This window comes from Podarcis vaucheri, assembly GCF_965113315.1.
Source record: "Podarcis vaucheri genome assembly, chromosome: 9".
Taxonomy (NCBI): domain Eukaryota; kingdom Metazoa; phylum Chordata; class Lepidosauria; order Squamata; family Lacertidae; genus Podarcis; species Podarcis vaucheri.
This window is the reverse complement of record NC_138767.1, coordinates 45,848,653-45,869,633: the sequence shown is the minus strand read 5'-3', so window position 1 is coordinate 45,869,633 and position 20,981 is coordinate 45,848,653. Positions and strand designations below refer to the sequence as shown.

At 45.5% G+C, this 20,981-nt stretch overlaps 1 protein-coding gene across 2 annotated transcripts in view; it reads left to right on the top strand.

Annotated features, from left to right (window-relative positions):
* The window catches only part of SPOCK3 (SPARC (osteonectin), cwcv and kazal like domains proteoglycan 3), a 132,409-nt gene that overhangs the window by 82,799 nt on the left and 28,629 nt on the right, over nucleotides 1–20,981 (top strand). For both annotated transcript variants that reach the window (XM_082237245.1, XM_082237246.1), the window contains 2 exons: nucleotides 5,432–5,558; nucleotides 18,104–18,218. In XM_082237245.1, the coding sequence (XP_082093371.1) occupies nucleotides 5,432–5,558; nucleotides 18,104–18,218 (242 nt within the window). The remainder of the gene's footprint in view (nucleotides 1–5,431; nucleotides 5,559–18,103; nucleotides 18,219–20,981) is intronic.

The window sequence follows — 20,981 nt, the reverse complement described above, 5'->3', positions numbered from 1 at the left end:
GAAGTGTCGCTAGAGCTGCAAAATGGACACCCCCTAAAAATAAAGGCACTGTTGGACTCAGGCAGCTCCTGCAATTTTATGAGCAAGGAGTTTGCTGCTGAACACCAGATACAGACTATCCCTTTAAGCAACCCCCTGCAGGTGACCACGATCGATGGCAGGGAACTGTTGGGAGGAGGAGTCAGCTTGCAGACCATCCCAATGATAATGAGGGTGGCAAGGCACACAGAACTGATAGCGTTTAATGTGGCCACCTTGGGAGGTGCTCCCATTATTTTGGGAATGAGCTGGCTAGCCCTACATGATCCGCTGGTGGGCTGGCATCAAAGAGTGGTTTCCTTCGGTTCCGCACATTGCTTAGAACACTGCAGGGGGGAAAAGGGGTCAGCAGGGGCCCAAGCCACCCTGGCAGGGACTGAAGTAGTGGAGAAGGGGAAGGTGCCACCACAGTATGCTGATCTCAGCGACGTGTTCAGCGAGAAGGAAGCTGACCAACTACCTCCGCATAGACCCTTTGATTGCCAGATCAATTTACTCCCTGGAGCACAGCTTCCTGTAGGCAAGTTGTATGCCATGTCAGACAGGGAAATGCAGGAGTTGCGAGCGTTCATTGACAAGAACCTGAAGAGGGGCTTCATCAGAGAGTCCAAGGCAGCGGGGGGTAGCCCAGTGTTTTTTGTGGACAAAAAAAACACGGACAAGCCGAGGCTGGTATGTGACTTTCGGGCCCTAAATGCAGTGACAGAGCCGGCGGCTTTTCCTATGCCCAGGATTGATGATATTTTGACCAGCGTGCGGAAGGGAAAGATTTTTACAAAGCTGGACCTAAGGGGGGCGTACAACCTGATACGTATAAGGAAAGGGGATGAATGGAAGACCACCATGTTCACCCCTTTGGGGGCATTTGAATACTTAGTTATGCCTTTTGGATTACAAACAGGCTCCGCGTGTTTTCAAGCTTTCATGAACCACGTACTGGGGCCTTTGCTCTACAAGAATTGCGTGGCCTTCTTAGATGACGTGTTGGTGTATTCGGAGAATGAGGAGCAACATGTGAGAGACGTCAGAGAAGTGTTGAGCAGGCTGCAAGCCAACCGACTGTGGGTGAAACTGGAGAAGTGTCAGTTTCATACCAAGGAGGTGGAATTCCTGGGGTACCGCTTGTCAGACAAAGGGTTGGCCATGGACCCCGGCAAGGTTCAAGCGGTGCTGGAATGGAAAACACCCAAGACCAAGAAGGATGTGCAGAGGTTCCTAGGGTTTGGAAACTTTTATCGTAAGTTCATCCGCAACTTCGCCCACCTGACGGCGCCCATCACGGACTGTCTCAGCAGCAAAAAGAAGTTTGTTTGGACGGGGGAGGCGGAGCGAGCGTTTGAGGAACTGAAAAGGGCCTTCGCCTCTGGCGAACAACTTCTACATGTGGATTTACAAAAAAAGCTGAGGGTCGAAACAGACGCGTCGGACCGAGCCATAGGGGCGGTGCTTCTTCTGCAGCCGGGGAAGGAGGGGTCGGAGTGGCGACCGTGTGCCTTCTTTTCGCGGAAGCTGAACAAGTCTGAGAGGAACTACACGGTGTACGACCGGGAACTTCTTGCAATTTATGAGGCCTTCCGGAGATGGAGGCACCTACTAATTGGTGCACAACAGAAGGTGCAAGTGTGCACGGACCATAAGAATCTAGAGTATTGGAGAACTGCGCGAGTGCTCAACCAACGGCAGTTGAGATGGGCCCAGGAGTTCTCCAAATTTAACTTTGAGATTTGTTACGTACCAGGCCCGGAGAACGTTAGGGCGGACGCTCTCTCACGCAAACCTGAATATTTGGAGGGAGAGGGTGTACCCGAAGAGACCCATGTCATTCCCGAGGACCGCTGGGTGTGTGGGGCGGCATTGGTGGGGCAAAGGGAACTGGTAGAGGGAACGGGGCAGGATGTATACGCCCAGGACAAACTCAGGAGTCTTAGGAGGGAGGGAGACAAACCCGGGGGTTTTGAGGAGAGAAATGGGGCGTTGTACTACAAGGGAGCGTTATACATACCTGAAGGGGAATTGAGGGAAAAGGTACTCAAGCAACTGCACGATAACCCCACAGCAGGGCATTTTGGGCAACACAAAACCATGTGGCTGGTTACCAGGGAATTCTGGTGGCCCAAGGTCAGGGAAGATGTGCGTGAATATGTGAGAGGGTGTGACCGTTGCCAACGAGCCAAGGGGGAGAGGCGGGCACCGGCAGGTTTATTAGAACCACTACCCACGCCGGAAAGACCGTGGGAGGCAGTGGCAATAGATTTTATGACTGATCTGCCCAGGTCCAAAGGGAAAACAGCCATTATGGTGGTGGTAGATCTGTTAACCAAGATGGCACACTTTATAGCCTGCTCACATGCGGTCACAGCAGAAGAAACCGCCAAATTGTTTGTGGAAAATGTGTTTAGGTTGCATGGCGCCCCCTTGAGGGTGGTTTCGGACCGAGGGAAACAATTTACTTCCAGGTTCTGGAGGAAGCTCATGAGCTTACTGCATGTAGAGGTTAATTTCTCTACTGCCCGTCATCCAGAAACCAACGGGCAGGCGGAAAGAGCTAATGGTGTCCTCCAGCAATATTTGAGGTGTTATGTTAATGACAGAGAGAATGATTGGGTGGAGAAGCTGGCGTTGGCAGAATTTGCTTACAACAATGCAGAGAACGTGTCCACGGGAATGAGCCCTTTTTTGGCCAATCACGGGTGTCATCCCCGAGCCTTCCCAGGGGGGGAGGGGGAGAACTGGAGCGTTCCAGCAGCAGAACAGTTCGTTGAAGAAATGGAAGCGATCCATCGCCAACTCCAACTTAATTTAAACCGGGCGAAGGAGGAATATAAGAGGCAGGCAGACAAAACCAGAAGGGAAGGGGAAAGCCTTAGGGTGGGAGACCAGGTGTGGCTGTCCACCCAAGGGTTACCATTTAAAGGAGGTTGTAAGAAGTTAAGACCCAAAAGACTGGGCCCATTTGAAGTCACGCAACAGGTCAACCCAGTGGCTTTCAGACTCCGGTTACCGAACCACATGAAGTTGCACCCAGTGTTCCACAGATCGTTGCTGTCACCGTATATAGGGGACAGAGAGGGGAGGGTCAATAGGGGACCAGCGATGGAGGAAAAAGAACACAGCTACCATGCAGCGGAGATCCTAGATTCCAGGTGGAAAGGAGAGCAAGTAGAGTATTTGGTAATGTGGGAAGGGGAACCGGAGTCGGAAAACACCTGGGTCAGGGCAGAGGATGTAGATGACGAGGTTCTAATTGAAACTTTTCATCAGAGATTCCCTCGAAAACCCCAGCCAGTGGCGAGGTTCCGGAGGGAATACTTCGCCACCACAGACGAAGAAGAGGAGTTGGAGGGGTTCTCTGATTCCGAGGTGGAGGAGGATTCAGCGAGTCGGAACAAAGACCGATGGAGGGAGATGTTCGAGACGTCGGAAGATGAAGAGGATTCGTTTCGGGGTTTCAGCTCCTCACCGCCCAGAGGAGAGGGAGGGGGCGGGGGGGAAGGGGGCCCTGGAGGGGAGGTGGATGTCAGGGAACTGACATCAGAGGGAAAGGAGGTGATAGGGCTCCCAGAGACTGGGAGAGACTCAACAGCCAAAGCAGGGACCAGCAGGGGGAGCGCGGGGTCTCTGGAGGAGGATCTCAGGGATACTGAGAGAGATGCAGCAGCGCAGGCAGGAAGCAGGGGGGAGAAAGGGGTGAGAGACACGTCCAGTGAAAATAGTGGGGAGGTGTCAGAAGCAATTGCAGGGAGACCCATGCTTCGTCGGAAGCTGTCACGTCGTGAGTCCAGGAGACGTGTTTCCGTTAAGGAACTTCTTTGTTGGAGGCGTTTCCGCAAACAGCCACTGTCGGACTCTAACAGTGACTAGAGCAGACATGTCTGAGGAGCTCTGTCACACACAGAGGTTTGTGGGGCCGCACAAACTCTGAAGGGGCACCATTTTAAGCACAAGCAGCTAATCATCCCCTAATACCTATTCATCTCAAAATGCACACTGAATAAATAATAATCTAGTGTCTCTCCTTCATCTCAGTCTTCTGTGGCTTTTACCAAGGAAAATAAAATTGTAGCTTTCAATAATTAACCTTTAAAATGTCCTTTTCAGTTTCCTAGTCCTTAAATTGTCTTTTGTGTTATAGAGGTTTTAACACACTCGATGATATTTTTCAATTACATTTTCAACACCACGTGACATATCTCCCTCGTGCACTCTTGACTTTGTGTCTTCTTGACTTTGACTTCTTTCATGATCCCCCATCTGCTAAGAACAACTTTCTATTTTATGTTTGATTTATATTGTACAGTTTTATATGTTATGGCTCTGGAAAAAGACTTTCTTTTTATCAATGGCTCCATAGAGTCCACTATCTTGAAGTATTATAGAGTGGAATGCAGTTTCCTAATGGTTTAGTCCCATTAATACCAAGTACTATTGGTTTTGTGAGGATGTTATAAATTGCCCACCACTTGCAATTTTGAACTTCTTTGTCTCCCAAGGTTGAATGTTCATCTTTCTTCAGGAGCTCTATGGCACCCTATCTAGCTGTCTGTGACACCTCTTTTAACCACCACTCCAAAAAAAACCCCAGAGCATTTAGCATGTCAGGAATGTTTTGCAGTTATATTTATGTGTGTGTAAAAATCATATGAATTAGAGGATTCCCTACCCATTCACTCCCACATGCCTGAAATTCTGAAGAAAAATGGCATAATGAAAATATACGTAGATTTATGAAGCTCCAAATAAAACTAGACCACCCATTTCTAAACATTGTTTGGTGAATCCTCCTAAGTTTCAAAAAGCACTGAGACTTTCCATCCAGGATATCTGTGTATAAATTGTACAGAAGCTCCCTGCTCTCTTTGACCTTTCCAATCTTAAATAGACAGAATGCAGTGGTGGGAAAGTACAGTGGTACCTCGTGTTACGTACCGTCCCCCTTATGAATGCTTCGGGTTACGCGCTCCACTAACCTGGAAATAGATGCCCCTTGTTGCAAACTTTGTCCTGGTATGTGAGCAGGATTACAAGGAAGTTGTACTCTGGTGGTGTGGCAGCAGAAGGAGACGCCTCATGTTACGAGCGGTTTCCGGTTACGAACAGACAGAATTAAGTTCGTAACCAGAGGTAGCACTGTAGTGCATTAGGACACTGCAACATTTATTCTCTCCATATGTGGGACATATCACTGATACTCTGAGTGCAATTAAATGTCTTACAATTGTCCAGGGAGGCAGTGGGAGAAATTGCACCATCTAATGAGTTTAAATGAGGCCAGTGAAATGTTATTCAGACAGTTTGTATGCTCACACAATTGTCAACTTAAAAAAAAGGTCTTTTCACAGGTTTTGAAAAAGTTTTTATTGCTCACGATGCTACATGCTTTGTTTTCTTTCAGTATGAAGGAGGCTGGCTTAGGCCATAAACAATGGAGAGTTGGTCCCTTGTCATCAAAATGCAAGCAGTGTCCAGTGGTTTATAATAATCCTGTTTGTGGATCAGACGGCCATACGTATTCCTCTCAGGTATGAATAATGGATGGGGTTTGTCCACCATCATTATATGTTATATAACATTCTACTGTCAAATATTATGCTCTGTATATACAAGCTCTTCTAAACTATAAAACACACACAACCCATCCCCATTTCAAAAAATAAATGCCAAGAAATCACAGTATCATTTAATTCAATTAAACAAGTAAAATTGCCATTCAAAATAATGGGTTTTCAATCAAAGAAACCTGTATTAACAATTGGTAGGGGAATTTTTTATATTATACTGATGATGCAGTACAACAGTGTCACTGGGAAAGATAAAAAATACAAATGGTACAAAATGGTTGGAAGTGGTACAAGAAACAAGGTGCATATATGGTAATAGTGTGGTCATGTCATTTTGTACCACAGTTTTGTGGTATGATTACATATCAGACTATATATACTAGGACAGCTTTAGTTCTTTCAATAAATTGGAAGGAAGAAATGAGATAGTGATAACTAAGGAACTAATAATATTTATGTTAATGGTTGCTTGTACGAAAATAAACAAAAAATGCAAATTGCAAAACTTTTGGATTTTAAGATAATAAAAAAATATGCCTAGATGAAAGAAGAAATGTCAAGATTAAGCCTAATAAGATTAAACAGTTTCTAGCTAGATTAGCAAACATTTCCAATTAGTGGCCCAAACAAGTTTTGTAGGGTTTATTAATGCAACCTTTAACTGCCTTTACCCAAGAATATAGATGGCTTGCATGGATACAGGAATCAACACTACAGTCATACCTCGGGTTACAGTCTCTTCAGGTTGCGCGTTTCCGGGTTGCGCACCGTGCCGAACCTGGAAGTACTGGAACGGGTTACTTCCGGCTTTTGGCACTTGCGCATGTGCAGAAGCACTAAATCACGCTTTGTGCATGCGCAGAAGCGCCAAATCGCGACCCGTGCATGCGCATACATGGTGCTCTGGGTTGCGAACGTTGCAGGTTGTGAACGTGCCTCCCGCATGGATCACGTTCGCGACCCGAGCATCCACTCTACATGCAAGCACTCTACATGCAAGCAGGGCAGGACAGGACAACATGGTCATATCGCTTCTAATTATGTTCAGTAATATAACTGAAGGGAACATGTGGAAATTATGGTTATTCTGGGAACTGCATGGAGGACCACAAATCTTATCTGGGAGCTTCTAGTTCATCACCTTACAAAGACAGCTTGAAAGCAGAAGCAAGGCAGATAACAGCAAATTCTTAACCTAAACCCCTCATCACTTCCTGCAGTAATTAATTTGCACGTTAAAGTTCACACCCAAGCTTCCGGTTTGTTTGCCTATCCTGGTAAAGATGTATGCCTTCAAATATCCATTTAAACCTCCTAGTCTTGGTTTATAAACCCAAGGTTATTTTGAAGGGTTGTCAATTTTGAAACTGATATTAAGGACAAATATTTTTGTTCACCCCAGACAAAGCTTATTTTTATTATATTGTAAAGCTTCAGTAAGAGTTTGGCACTGTTGTATGATATACTGTAGTTACTCTCCTTCACTTGCTACAGTATGTGTTTATCAGCAACTTCTGCAAATTGTGCAATACTTTGAATACATGTCACTAAACTGTATCGGTCTTGTAAAAATAATTTCTGCAGCACTATAGAGGTTGCTATGGGATTTCCATGTCATGCTTTCAGACTCACTAAATCCATGGCATTTGGTCAGAATATCATATGATTTATAGCAAATGAATTGTAAGAATGCTAGTTCCAAAAATCTGAGCAAATAATAGAGATTGTTACCTATGAGGCATTATGATGAAAAAAAGCTTTGAATAGCAAATGCTGAAGTTAGGGTTCTTGGGATATTGTCTATTAACAAACAAATATTTGTCAACACACACATCCTCCATTGCAGATCATGCTCAAATCTTTAAATTATCTAGTATTTGTTCCTAATCCCTCTTTCATTCTGCATTCACACTACACAGTATTCTCAGCATCCAATGATAATGTTTTTTGTCTGGAAATTTTTAGGGTAAACTTTCCCCAATTCATGTTTACATGGGCACCTGCAAGAATGTTTCAGGGTGTGGGAAAGGTAGAACAATGAAAGTGTGGAACAAGGTCATTTCTCATCAGAAATGAGAAGAATTGTACCTATACATTTTGTCTTGTATTTGAAAGCCAACAAATGCTGGAAAATAACTCTTTGTAAAAAATGAAAGATGGGAACCTGGGGAATATGGTTCATTGGGAGGGGAGGTAGTAGCCCCCTTTCATATTTGTTTGATTTTCTCTAGTTTTGTTTACTGCATGTATGCTGTTTTAATTTTATACAGTTTATAAACAAATATCTGAACATTTCTTCAGTAGTCCAAATTAGTTTAATGGAAAAACTTGATTAGATTAAAAGAAAAGAAAAGTACATTTGAGTGCAATCCCTTAAATTATCAAGGAACTACACAAACTGATAAGTCTGTGATGATCTCTCAGAGAATTGTGTCCTAGCAATCATGAATGTTTAGGTTCTTTATGCAAACATCCTCCACAATGGTGGACTATAAGACATCGGGGAAATGATCTCTGATGGTGCTATGGTACACCCAACTCTGCCACTTTGTATTCACCTGCAATTGCTTCAACTTGGGGGAGAGCATGTTACTTCAGTGCACTGAATCCACAATAGGTCAACAATTTTTTATCATTATTCTTTATTAAATTTATATACAAAAGCTTATGCCGCAATACATTTCTTGATTAGTAAGGTGCCACAAAACGTTGTTCTCAGTGTGCTGTGAACAATAAATTTATGCGCTAGGAAATATTAGAAAAGGGACTGAAATCAATTATGTCAGGATGCAATGTTCATGCCCAAATCTATGCTGATAAGGGAGGACCATGGCCTTCATCATCACATTGTGGGATTATCAGATGCACCTGGTTACTCGCTGTGGGAAGCAGTTTGCTGTGCTAGAGGGACCTCTGATCTGATCCTTTCCACTTCTAATGTTCACACAGGGACCTTGGCAATATGCCACCCGGTGCAAAGCTATGGACGCCCTCCCCCCCCCCGGCCCTCACAGCGGCTTTGGAAAGGAGGTGCAGGGCTCTGGGGGAGTCCTATAGCTCTTCTGCCTCTTAACCAAACCCTGGTAAGTACTTGCCCAGCTTTGGGAAGGTAGAAGAAGGACTCTAGGTCCCTGTTAGAGTCCTCACGCCTCCTTCCTGAAACTGGGCAAGCTCTTCCCAGGCTTTGAGAAGGCGCCCACCTCGGCTCTTTGCCCAGTGCGACCGCACTGCTCACACTTTCCTAAATCTACATCTGGTTGATGCTTCTTTGTCATGTTGGAACACAGAAGGTATTAAAGCTTGAAGTATGTGAATCCCATTACATGTAGGATTTCTGCTTACAATGTGTGCGAATATTGAGGATTATTTAGTAAATACAGATTAGTTCGTGCCTGCAACAACATATGCCAGTCATGCTTTTTTTAAAAAAAAAAATGGGGGCAACCCATCCTTCTGTTTTCAAAATGTGCAGAACTAAATTTATTGTCACCATGGTGAATGTGATGACAAAAAACCCAGGGCTTGCCAATCAGAAGGTCAGCGGTTTGAATCCCCGTGACAGGGTGAGCTCCCGTTGCTCGGTCCCAGCTCCTGCCAACCGAGCAGTTCGAAAGCTTGTCAAAGTGCAAGTAGATAAATAGGTACTGCTCCGGCGGGAAGGTAAATGGCGTTTCTGTGCGCTGATCTGGTTCGCCAGAAGCTACTTAGTCATGCTGGCCACATAACCTGGAAGCTGTATGCTGGCTCCCTCAGCCAATAAAGTGAGATAAGAGCCACAACCCCAGAGTCATTCGCGACTGGACCTAACAGTCAGGGATCCCTTTACCCTGTACCTAACCCAATAGAAGTATTCATTTCTAATCATATCACACACAGGTGTCATATGAATGCTAAAAATGTATGGGAAATGCTGCATCTTCTGCAGGCGATATTAAGCATGAAGCCTTGCTTAACAAATATTCATAAATCAGAGATAATTGTGAAATTGGTCCAATCAGCAATTCTGCATCATCAACCTGTTTTGTTAGGTAATACATACCCAGTCAGTCATCTATCATGCTTTTGTCACACCCCAAAGTTAGGACTTATGAAACCTAAATGTGTGTGTGTGTGTGTGTGTGTGTGTGTGTGTGTGTGTGTAAGGGAATGAATTACCCATTCTGAAGCCTACATATATCTCCACTGGTTTTAATGGGAATTCTTCAAATGGCCACTGAAACTTTGTAGTTTAGAGAGTTTGAGTCTATGGGTAGTGGTAGATTTTGAGTCTACCTCTACCCATAGCATATTTGTTTTAGTGGCTGTATAATCCATTGGCAAAGGGCTAAACCAAATTTTCTTGGGAAAAAGTCCAATTGAACTTTTAAGCTTTCTTTCAAGAAGACATGAAAGGTATTTCACTGTAATTGCGTCTATACCATTTGTGAGTGGATTAATCATGTCAGTGTTTAATAAAATAACTCTAGAGTGAAATATTGCAGTGTGAAAAGTAAAGGAGTACATACATGACTCTATTTTAGTTTTTAACCCAAGTAAAACAATTTGCTAACCTTTTCTTTTTCAAAGCAGCAAAAAGTAGTGTGTCTGATTATGTGTGTTGTTTTGCATTTTCCTCACAATTAAATACTAATGAGCATGCCCTTTATGTGATATTTTAGTTCACTTATAACTTTATAAATATTTCAACCTTGGATAATTGAGTAAATTGAACTTGATGAATTAGCAATGCAATCAGTGGATGTTGTTTAAGAAAAGAGAATGCATCAAAAAGTCAAATTACAATGCATCTCTTATGGTGCCAGAAGACATTTTAAACAAATTATTTATTTAAAAAAACATGTAGAGTGAGGAGGAAGAAAGTAACATAAATTTTATCACTATATTCCATAAGATAAATTCAACAACCTGAATCGACTGCAATATAGAAAGCAGATAAAAAAAAAATTGCTATACATTTCCCCCTAAATCTAAAATAATCTTTAAAAAACCCTTAAAAAATAAAAATTTAACATTTCCAAGCAGATTTCTCATTCCTCTACTCTCCATGTAGTACTGCATGCTCACTAAAATATTTTCTGGATCATCTCCTGTCAAGGATGATTGGTGGGTGCTAGAAGAGATAAGAGTCTGGGCTTCCAGCCAGATTTACAGGTTTTATTAGGTCCATTCTCCTATTACACACAGAGCTCTCAGCGCACGTCCGGCTCTTTCGGTATCAGTTGCAGAGACTGCCTGTTCCTTTCGTTTTCTCCAGCATAACCACTTCCGGAGCCCTCCCCCTTTCCTTCCTCTGTTACGTGAAGAGCTAAGCCCCGGAAATTGCTCCCTCCTCCCTGATTCATTGCTTCCTGACAACCCTTCATCATCCTTCCCCTCTGATGAGGTGCAACTACTTATGATCGGAGGCTTATCTCTGTATTTCCCCATCGTTTCCCCCTTCTCTGCCCCCAGTTCCCTGACATCTCCCAACCATTTAAAGCAGATTTGGGGGAATATATAGGGGATTGCAAAGGAAAGGAGGAGAAGCCTAAACTGCCTCGGTCCAGTATACCTGAAGGAGCGTCTCCACCTCCATCGTTCAGCCCGGACACGTGAGGTCCAGCACTGAGGGCCTTCTGGCGGTTCCCTCACTGCGAGAAGCCAAGTTACAGGGAACCAGGCAGAGGGCCTTCTCGGTAGTGGCGCCCTCCCTGTGGAACGCCCTCCCACCAGATGTCAAAGAGAACAACAACTACCAGACTTTTAGAAGACATCTGAAGGCAGCCCTGTTTAGGGAAGCTTTTAATGTTTGATGTATCACAGTATTTTAATATCCTTTTGGAAGCCGCCCAGAGTGGCTGGGGAAACCCAGCCAGATGGGCGGGGTATAAATAATAAATTATTATTATTATTATTATTGTTGTTGTTGTTGTTGTTGTTGTTGTTCTTGTTCTTGTTCTTGTTGCACAAATCTGTTCTGCTCACAAACATTCACAATTAGATATTATCCAATATACTTAACATATACAATATGCTTTTAACTGTTAACATTAGCCTGGAAATGAAAGAGTTCTCAAATGCATCACAGTTTAGAACACACTAATGCCGAATGACAGGATAAGAATGCTTTCTGACCACCTTGCTTCCTAAACTTTCCCCTTTCTTGTAGCTAAGAAAGTAAGCTGTGAACTAACAGTTTCAGATTTAATTCTTAGCTCTGCCATGAACCTATTCAGTGACCTTAGGCAAACTACACCTTCTGAGCCCCCAACCCCATCTGCAGTATAGGCTATTGCTGATTGGATGTCAGGGAACTGACATCGGAGGAAAGGGAAGTGGTAAGGCTCCCAGAGACTGGGAGAGAGTCAACAGCCAAAGCAGGGACCAGCAGGGGGAGCGCGGGGTCTCTGGAGGAGGATCTCAGTAATGCTGAGAGAGACGCAGCAGCCCAGGCAGGAAGCAGCAGGGGAGAGAAAGGGGTGAGAGACACTTCGAGCGAAAATAGCGGGGAGGTGTCAGAAGCAACTGCAGGGAGACCCATACTTCGCCGGAAGCTGCCACGTCGTGAGTCCAGGAGACGCGTTTCCGTTAAGGAACTTCTTTGCTGGAAGCGCTTCCGCAGACAGCCACTGTCAGACTCTACTAGTGACTAGAGCAGACATGTCTGAGGAGCTCTGTCACACACAGAGGTTTGTGGGGTCGCACAAACTCTGAAGGGGCACTATTTTAAGCACAAGCAGCTACCCATCCCCTGACAGCAGTCTGACAGTCTCTGTACGCTGCCTGTGCAGGAGAAAGCATCATGAGCAACCCAGTCGGAACCGGAGACGCAGGGGTTGGAGCTGGTCCAAGCTTGGAAGAAAGGTATCAAGCTCTGGAGGTCCAACTTGCGCTGCAGACGGCGAGGCTCGAGGAGAGAAGGGCTCAGGATGCTGACAAAAAGGGGAGAACCACTCAGTTCCCCAGAAAGGTACCAGGATTGGTGCAGAAGTTTGGGGGGGACCCCAAGGATTACCATGCCTTTAGGACTGAGATGCAATATGCTCTGAATGTGCAGTTTGATGAGTTCCCTGATGAGGAATCGCGAGTTGCGTTCGTAATTGGGCATCTTGAGAAGGGGGCGCGGGACTGGGTTCGACCCCTGATGGCAACGCACAACGATATCCTAAAGGACACTATGAAATTCTTTCGTGCAATGGATATCATGTTTTCCAGCGATATTGAGGAAGGGGCGGTACGCAGACAGCTAATGGCTTGCAAGCAGGGAAGCAGATCTGTCCGTGAGTACTGGACTGAATTTACCATGCTGATTCACAGATTGGGGTGGGATTTATCGGCAGCCCCCATTCAGATGTTATTTGAAGAAGGTCTTTCTTCAGCTGTGAAAGACGAGCTGGCCAGGAGCCCCAGGGCGGGGTCAATGGATCAGCTGACCAAATCTGCGCTGACCATTGGAGCGCGCCAGGAGGCAAGAGCCTTGGAGAGGCGGGAAGGGAGAGGGGAACGTTGGAAGGAGTTACGCATTCCAGACATTCCTGAGCCAGCTTTCCCGCCGGCAGAGCCGATGGAAATCGGAACAGCCCGCGCGCGCGCAGTTTCAAAGCCCAGTGAGGGGGCGAAGAAGGAGGGAAAGGGAGCCCGGAAATGCTATCTCTGCCAACAGCCAGGCCACTTTGCCAGAGTCTGCCCCCAGAGGAAGGAATGGCAAGGGATGGTGGGAGCTGTTGAGGGGGAAGAGCAGGGAGAAACGGAGCAGGTAAAAGCCAACGCCTGGTTGCCAGCAGGGCACTGCAGCCAGGCCAAAGAGCAGTGAAAGTGCCCCTTCCCCAAGTGCCAGTGCCAGAAGCTCCTCGACCTGCTCTAGTGATTGAAGTGTCGCTAGAGCTGCAAAATGGACACCCCCTAAAAATAAAGGCGCTGTTGGACTCAGGCAGCTCCTGCAATTTCATGAGCAAGGAGTTTGCTGCTGAGCACCAGATACAGACTATCCCTTTAAGCAACCCCCTGCAGGTGACCACGATTGATGGCAGGGAACTGTTGGGAGGAGGCGTCAGCTTGCAGACCGTCCCAATGATAATGAGGGTGGCAAGGCACACAGAACTGATAGCGTTTAATGTGGCCACCTTGGGAGGCGCTCCCATTATTTTGGGAATGAGCTGGCTAGCCCTACATGATCCGCTGGTGGGCTGGCATCAAAGAGTGGTTTCCTTCGGTTCCGCACACTGCTTAGAACACTGCAGGGCGGAAAAGGGGTCAGCAGGGGCCCAAGCCACCCTAGCAGGGACGGAAGTGATGGAGAAGGGGAAGGTGCCACCACAGTATGCTGATCTCAGCGACGTGTTCAGCGAGAAGGAAGCGGACCAACTACCCCCGCATAGGCCCTTTGATTGCCAGATCAATTTACTCCCTGGAGCACAGCTTCCTGTAGGCAAGTTGTATGCCATGTCAGACAGGGAGATGCAGGAGTTGCGAGCGTTCATTGACAAGAACCTGAAGAGAGGCTTCATCAGAGAGTCCAAGGCAGCGGGGGGTAGCCCAGTGTTTTTTGTGGATAAAAAAAACACGGACAAGCCGAGGCTGGTATGTGACTTTCGGGCCCTAAATGCAGTGACAGAGCCGGCGGCTTTTCCTATGCCCAGGATTGATGATATTTTGACCAGGGTGCGGAAAGGAAAGATTTTTACAAAGCTGGACCTAAGGGGGGCGTACAACCTGATACGTATAAGGAAAGGGGATGAATGGAAGACCACCATGTTCACCCCTTTGGGGGCATTTGAATACCTCGTTATGCCTTTTGGATTACAAACAGGCTCCGCGTGTTTTCAAGCCTTTATGAACCATGTACTGGGGCCTTTGCTCTACAAGAATTGCGTGGCCTTCTTAGATGACGTGTTGGTGTATTCGGAGAATGAGGAGCAACATGTGAGAGACGTCAGAGAAGTGTTGAGCAGGCTGCAAGCCAACAGACTGTGGGTGAAACTGGAAAAGTGTCAGTTTCATACCAAGGAGGTGGAATTCCTGGGGTACCGCTTGTCAGACAAGGGGTTGGCCATGGACCCCGGCAAGGTTCAAGCGGTGCTGGAATGGAAAACACCCAAGACCAAGAAGGATGTGCAGAGGTTCCTAGGGTTTGGAAACTTTTATCGTAAGTTCATCCGAAACTGGGCCCACCTGACGGCGCCCATCACGGACTGTCTCAGCAGCAAAAAGAAGTTTGTTTGGACGGGGGAGGCGGAGCGAGCGTTTGAGGAACTGAAAAGGGCCTTCGCCTCTGACGAACAACTTCTACATGTGGATTTACAAAAAAAGCTGAGGGTCGAAACAGACTCCTCTGACAGAGCCATAGGGGCGGTGCTTCTTCTGCAGCCGGGGAAGGAGGGGTCAGAGTGGCGACCGTGTGCCTTCTTTTCGCGAAAGCTGAACAAATCTGAGAGAAACTACACGGTGCATGACCGGGAACTTCTTGCTATTTATGAGGCCTTCCGGAGATGGAGGCACCTACTAATTGGTGCACAACAGAAGGTGCAAGTGTGCACGGACCATAAGAATCTAGAGTATTGGAGAACTGCGCGAGTGCTCAACCAACGGCAGTTGAGATGGGCCCAGGAGTTCTCCAAATTTAACTTTGAGATTTGTTACGTACCAGGCCCGGAGAACGTTAGGGCGGACGCTCTCTCACGCAAACCTGAATATTTGGAGGGAGAGGGTGCACCCGAAGAGACCCATGTTATTCCCGAGGACCGCTGGGTGTGTGGGGCGGCTTTGGTGGGGCAAAGGGAACTGATAGAGGGAACGGTGCAGGATGAATACGCCCAGGACAAACTCAGGGGTCTCAGGAGGGAGGGAGACAAACCCGGGGGTTTTGAGGAGAGAAACGGGGCGTTGTATTACAAGGGAGCGTTATACATACCGGAAGGGGAATTGAGGGAAAAGGTACTCAAGCAACTGCACGATAGCCCCACAGCAGGGCATTTTGGGCAACACAAAACCATGTGGCTGGTTACCAGGGAATTCTGGTGGCCCAAGGTCAGGGAAGATGTGCGTGAATATGTGAGAGGGTGTGACCGATGTCAACGAGCCAAGGGGGAGAGGCGGGCACCGGCAGGTTTATTAGAACCACTACCCACGCCGGAAAGACCATGGGAGGCAGTGGCAATAGATTTCATGACTGATCTGCCCAGGTCCAAAGGGAAGACAGCCATTATGGTTGTGGTAGACCTGTTAACCAAGATGGCCCACTTTATAGCCTGCTCACATGCGGTCACAGCAGAAGAAACCGCTAGATTGTTTGTGGAAAATGTGTTTAGGTTGCATGGTGCCCCCTTGAGGGTGGTTTCGGACCGAGGGAAACAATTTACTTCCAGGTTCTGGAGGAAGCTCATGAGCTTATTGCATGTAGAGGTGAATTTTTCCACTGCCCGTCATCCAGAAACCAATGGGCAGGCGGAAAGAGCTAATGGTGTCCTCCAGCAATATTTGAGGTGTTATGTGAATGACAGAGAGAATGATTGGGTGGAGAAGCTGGCGTTGGCAGAATTTGCCTATAACAATGCAGAGAACGTGTCCACGGGGATGAGCCCTTTTTTGGCCAATCACGGGTGTCATCCCCGAGCCTTCCCAGGGGGGGAGGGGGAGAACTGGAGCGTTCCTGCCGCAGAACAGTTCGTTGAAGAAATGGAAGCGATCCATCGCCAGCTCCAGCTTAATTTAAACAGGGCGAAGGAGGAATATAAGAGGCAGGCAGACAAAACCAGAAGGGAAGGGGAAAGCATTAGGGTGGGGGACCAGGTGTGGCTGTCCACCCAAGGGTTACCATTTAAAGGAGGTTGTAAGAAGTTAAGACCCAAAAGACTGGGCCCATTTGAAGTCACGCAACAGGTCAACCCAGTGGCTTTCAGACTCCGGTTACCGAACCACATGAAGTTGCACCCAGTGTTCCACAGATCATTGCTGTCACCGTATATAGGGGACAGAGAGGGGAGGGTCAATAGGGGACCAGCTATGGAGGAAAAAGAACACAGCTACCATGTAGCGGAGATTCTCGATTCTAGGTGGAGGGGAGAGCAAGTAGAGTATTTGGTAATGTGGGAAGGGGAGCCGGAGTCGGAAAACACCTGGGTCAGGGCAGAGGATGTAGATGACGAGGTTTTGATTGAAACTTTTCATCAGAGATTCCCTAGAAAACCCCAGCCAGTGGCGAGGTTCCGGAGGGAATACTTCGCCACCACCGACGACGAAGAAGAGTTGGAGGGGTTCGCTGATTCCGAGGTGGAGGAGGATTCAGCGAGTCGGAACGAAGACCGATGGAGGGAATTGTTTGAGACGTCTGAAGATGAAGAGGATTCTTTTAGGGGTTTCAGCTCCTCACCGCCCAGAGGAGAAAGTAGGGGCGGGGGAGAGGGGGGCCCTGGAGGGGAGGTGGATGTCAGGGAACTGACATCGGAGGAAAGGGAAGTGGTAAGGCTCCCAGAGACTGGGAGAGAGTCAACAGCCAAAGCAGGGACCAGCAGGGGGAGCGCGGGGTCTCTGGAGGAGGATCTCAGTAATGCTGAGAGAGACGCAGCAGCCCAGGCAGGAAGCAGCAGGGGAGAGAAAGGGGTGAGAGACACTTCGAGCGAAAATAGCGGGGAGGTGTCAGAAGCAACTGCAGGGAGACCCATACTTCGCCGGAAGCTGCCACGTCGTGAGTCCAGGAGACGCGTTTCCGTTAAGGAACTTCTTTGCTGGAAGCGCTTCCGCAGACAGCCACTGTCAGACTCTACTAGTGACTAGAGCAGACATGTCTGAGGAGCTCTGTCACACACAGAGGTTTGTGGGGTCGCACAAACTCTGAAGGGGCACTATTTTAAGCACAAGCAGCTACCCATCCCCTGACATTTGCCTTACAGGGTTATTGTAGGAATAATTGAGATTACCCATGTGTGGCACTTGTGGGTGCTGGAAAGAACTATTTAAATGCATACTATGGGGTCATAGTAGAAAACAATCAAGTCAGCTGAAGGGTGGCAAGAAATATGCCAAAGCAAATACAAACAGGGTTCATACGCACGGTCCAGTGTGGCATCAGCCATTCTTTGTTTTGTAAAAAAATTAGTTACTAAGGCTGCAGAGTCGTCTTTAGTCAAAGGCACATATTTTTTAGCACCGAGATGGGGAATCTGTGGTCTTCCAGATATTGCTAGACTCCCAAATCTCATCAGCCCCAGTCAACGTTGCCCAATAGGGATGATGAGAGTTGAGGTTCAGCAACATAGAGGGTCACAGGTTCTGCACACCTGCTTTTGTAAAGATGTCCTATTTTTCTACATCATGGCTTTTAATGAATTACAGCACTTATCAACACTATCCATTCAGAGTGTGACCCTACAACATTTTAGGATGGGTGGCTTTTGTAGTCCTTTGTAATCACAAATAGAAAGTGACAAAACGGGTAACCCTAATCTCTTTCAAAATACTCAGTGGACTAGAATTTACAAAAAATGTAAATGATGCTTACACTGAAGATTGTCATTCTCTCTCTATTGCAGTGCAAACTAGAATATCAAGCCTGCGTCTTAGGAAAACAGATCTCAGTGAAATGCGAAGGACATTGCCCTTGCCCTTCAGATAAATCCACAAGTGAAGGCAGAAATAATAGAAGGGGTAAGTACTGGCACTTATATTAGGTCTGTCAATGATGATTTCTTCACTTATACCCATGCATGTGGAAAAGCATTGTGACTCTTTGTTTTAAGGTAGTTTACAAAAAATACATGATAGTACACTGCTGTTTCTTTAATGATTTTGCATACCTTTCTACTAACACTGGGTTTGACATAAAACTGGACATGTTTATAAAGACCAAACCCTGAACACTCCAGGGGTTTTGTATTCAGATTTGATATAGGAGATCTGTGATTGAGGCTTCTGATGATGTTTGTTCTACTAATTAGCCATACTTTGAGGATTGGGGAAATAGTGCTCTGGGAGACAGTACTTGTAGACAATTCTCTGCACAATTACTTACATGAACTGTAGAGCTGAGGTTCATTGTCAACTGGCTCTAAAATAGAGCTTTTTAAAGAATTTCAGCACACTTTGATATTCCTTCAGATGTCAAGGAAATAAACAACTATCTGACTTTTAGAAGACATCTGAAGACAGCCCTATTTACGGAAGTTTTTAATATTTGATGTTTTAATGTTTGATGTTTTTAATATTCTGTTGGGAGCTGCCCAGAGATTATTATTATTCCTTTAAAAATTGCAATTGAAACAAAAGATTTCTATTGTGCACTTAGTGACTGGGTTTGGACATTTCACTTATCTATCAGCCTCCATGCTAATCACCCATATAATATGAATTCTTCTTCTTCTTCTTCTTCTTCTTCTTCTTCTTCTTCTGCCTGCACCATAGCCATTTTGGAGGGTACAGTTTAACAATATTTTGTAGTAACTCAATTTGTGTTTGTATATTCAGGCTATCCCAGCGGGGGTTCAGGGCATGCAATAGATAACTAGCTGCACTCTATATACAGCTGTACCTTGGAAGTTGAACAGAATCCATTCTGGAAGTTTGTTTGACTTCCAAAACCTTTGGAAACCAAAGTGTGGCTCCTGATTGGCTGTAGGAAGCTCCTGCAGCCAATCAGAAGCCACGCCAGATGTTTGGCTTCTGTAAATCATTCAAAAACCAGAACACTCCCTTCCAGTTTTCGATCATTTGGGAGCTGAAATGTACAAGTTCCAAGGTGCTCTGCAACCAAGGTACAACTGTACCACCATTTTGGGTTTTGCTCTAATTTGTAGATCATTCCATGTATATCCTGCAAGTGTGAATATTCCGGAACATAGAATTCTTGCTAGGAAAGTATGGGTAGCATTGAAGGCTAGAAAGTTGGGGATATGCAGTGATGAGTATAGGGACTGATGCCATCTGTTCTGTAAGTGCCTATTTCTATGTGGCAGAGTAGGCTGTACTTCCTCACTGGAAAGGGAACATTTTTATTATACTCAAAATGACTAGAAGAAGTAATTGTTGGCTTTCAAGCTCAGACAAAATTTGTCGACCTCTGGCTGAAACCTATGTTGAGTAGGTCAGCAGTGCAGTCTGAAAAATACAAACCAATATACATGCTGGAGCTTGTAACGTCAGTCCCCCAGTTTGTAGTTTAATTTTATTATCCAAAGTGGTATCTTAATCACCATCTTAACCATTTATGTGTACGACACTGACTGTATTCATTGAAGATTTTACTTCCTATTTTGTCTAATTTATGTTGTTAACACTCATATTTATGCAGATATATTTGTTCCTTAAATTGCATGGAAATTCCTTCTTTTATATATACAATGTAAAAGAAACATACCTGGGCTATTGTGTAATAGTTAGGACTGTGACACACAAACACACCCCTCTGATCCAGCTTACCCAGGCATTGCCCGACCCGGATCCAATCCTGGATCAAATCTGGGATAGGGCCAATGTTTCATTAAGAGTTTTTAGAACCTGGCAGGCACCATCACCTTCAGCTTGTGCATGTTTAGGGTACTGAAATTCTCTCCATCTTCTAGGCTCTTTGGTTTATTGAAGTGGGGTGGGGGTGGAGAATGCATGCTCCTTATTGGTTGAAAAGATGTTTTGCTGTATAGCTGGTAGTCACTGTTTTTTCCCCAATATACTAATATTTCCCTAATTTCCTAAGTACAGAAATTGTAATGTTGCTTTATAAGGAGCGAGGGAGCAATTATATTTATGTGTGCATTTCCATATAAGTTGTGGTTTTCTAGATTGACAGTTCCTTTTTAAAACAAAAACCTTTTAAATGAAGCATTCTGCTACTATATACCTAAAACAGAAAACCAATGTTCAAGCAAAGGCAGAATTTCTGTTCATTGATTACAGTATTTGTTGCTCACTACACAGTAGTTTTTAAACAGTTTTGCAAAGGGATTGGAACTGTAAGATATATGTTTAGCAATGTGTTTGCTTTGCTAAGATGTTATATCCTTTTTCTAAACTGCTGCTTTTTCTAGTTTCTTTCTTTTTCAGAATATCTGAGAGAAAAAGAAACGTGAAGGATGATGCAAACCTTGTCTCTGCTGGCTGTTCAGCTTTGCTCAATAAATGTGACAGCTCTAATTATAGTAGAATTACTTCTGAAAATGTGTCCAACCTGTTCCACAGCCTTATGCCACATTAACCTTTACAATTAACTGCAGTCTTCTTGTCATTTGTAAAGAAATGGTTAGAGATAAATAGCTGATAATTTGCTAAAAAGAAAGAGAATTTAAAAAAACTTTATCCTGAAATGAGCTGCATTCCTCCCTGTTTATTTTCTCACAAATAAACAGTCTTGTCAGGGCAGCTACCGTATTCTTCGCTCTATAAGACGCACCCGACCACAAGACACACCTAGTTTTAGAG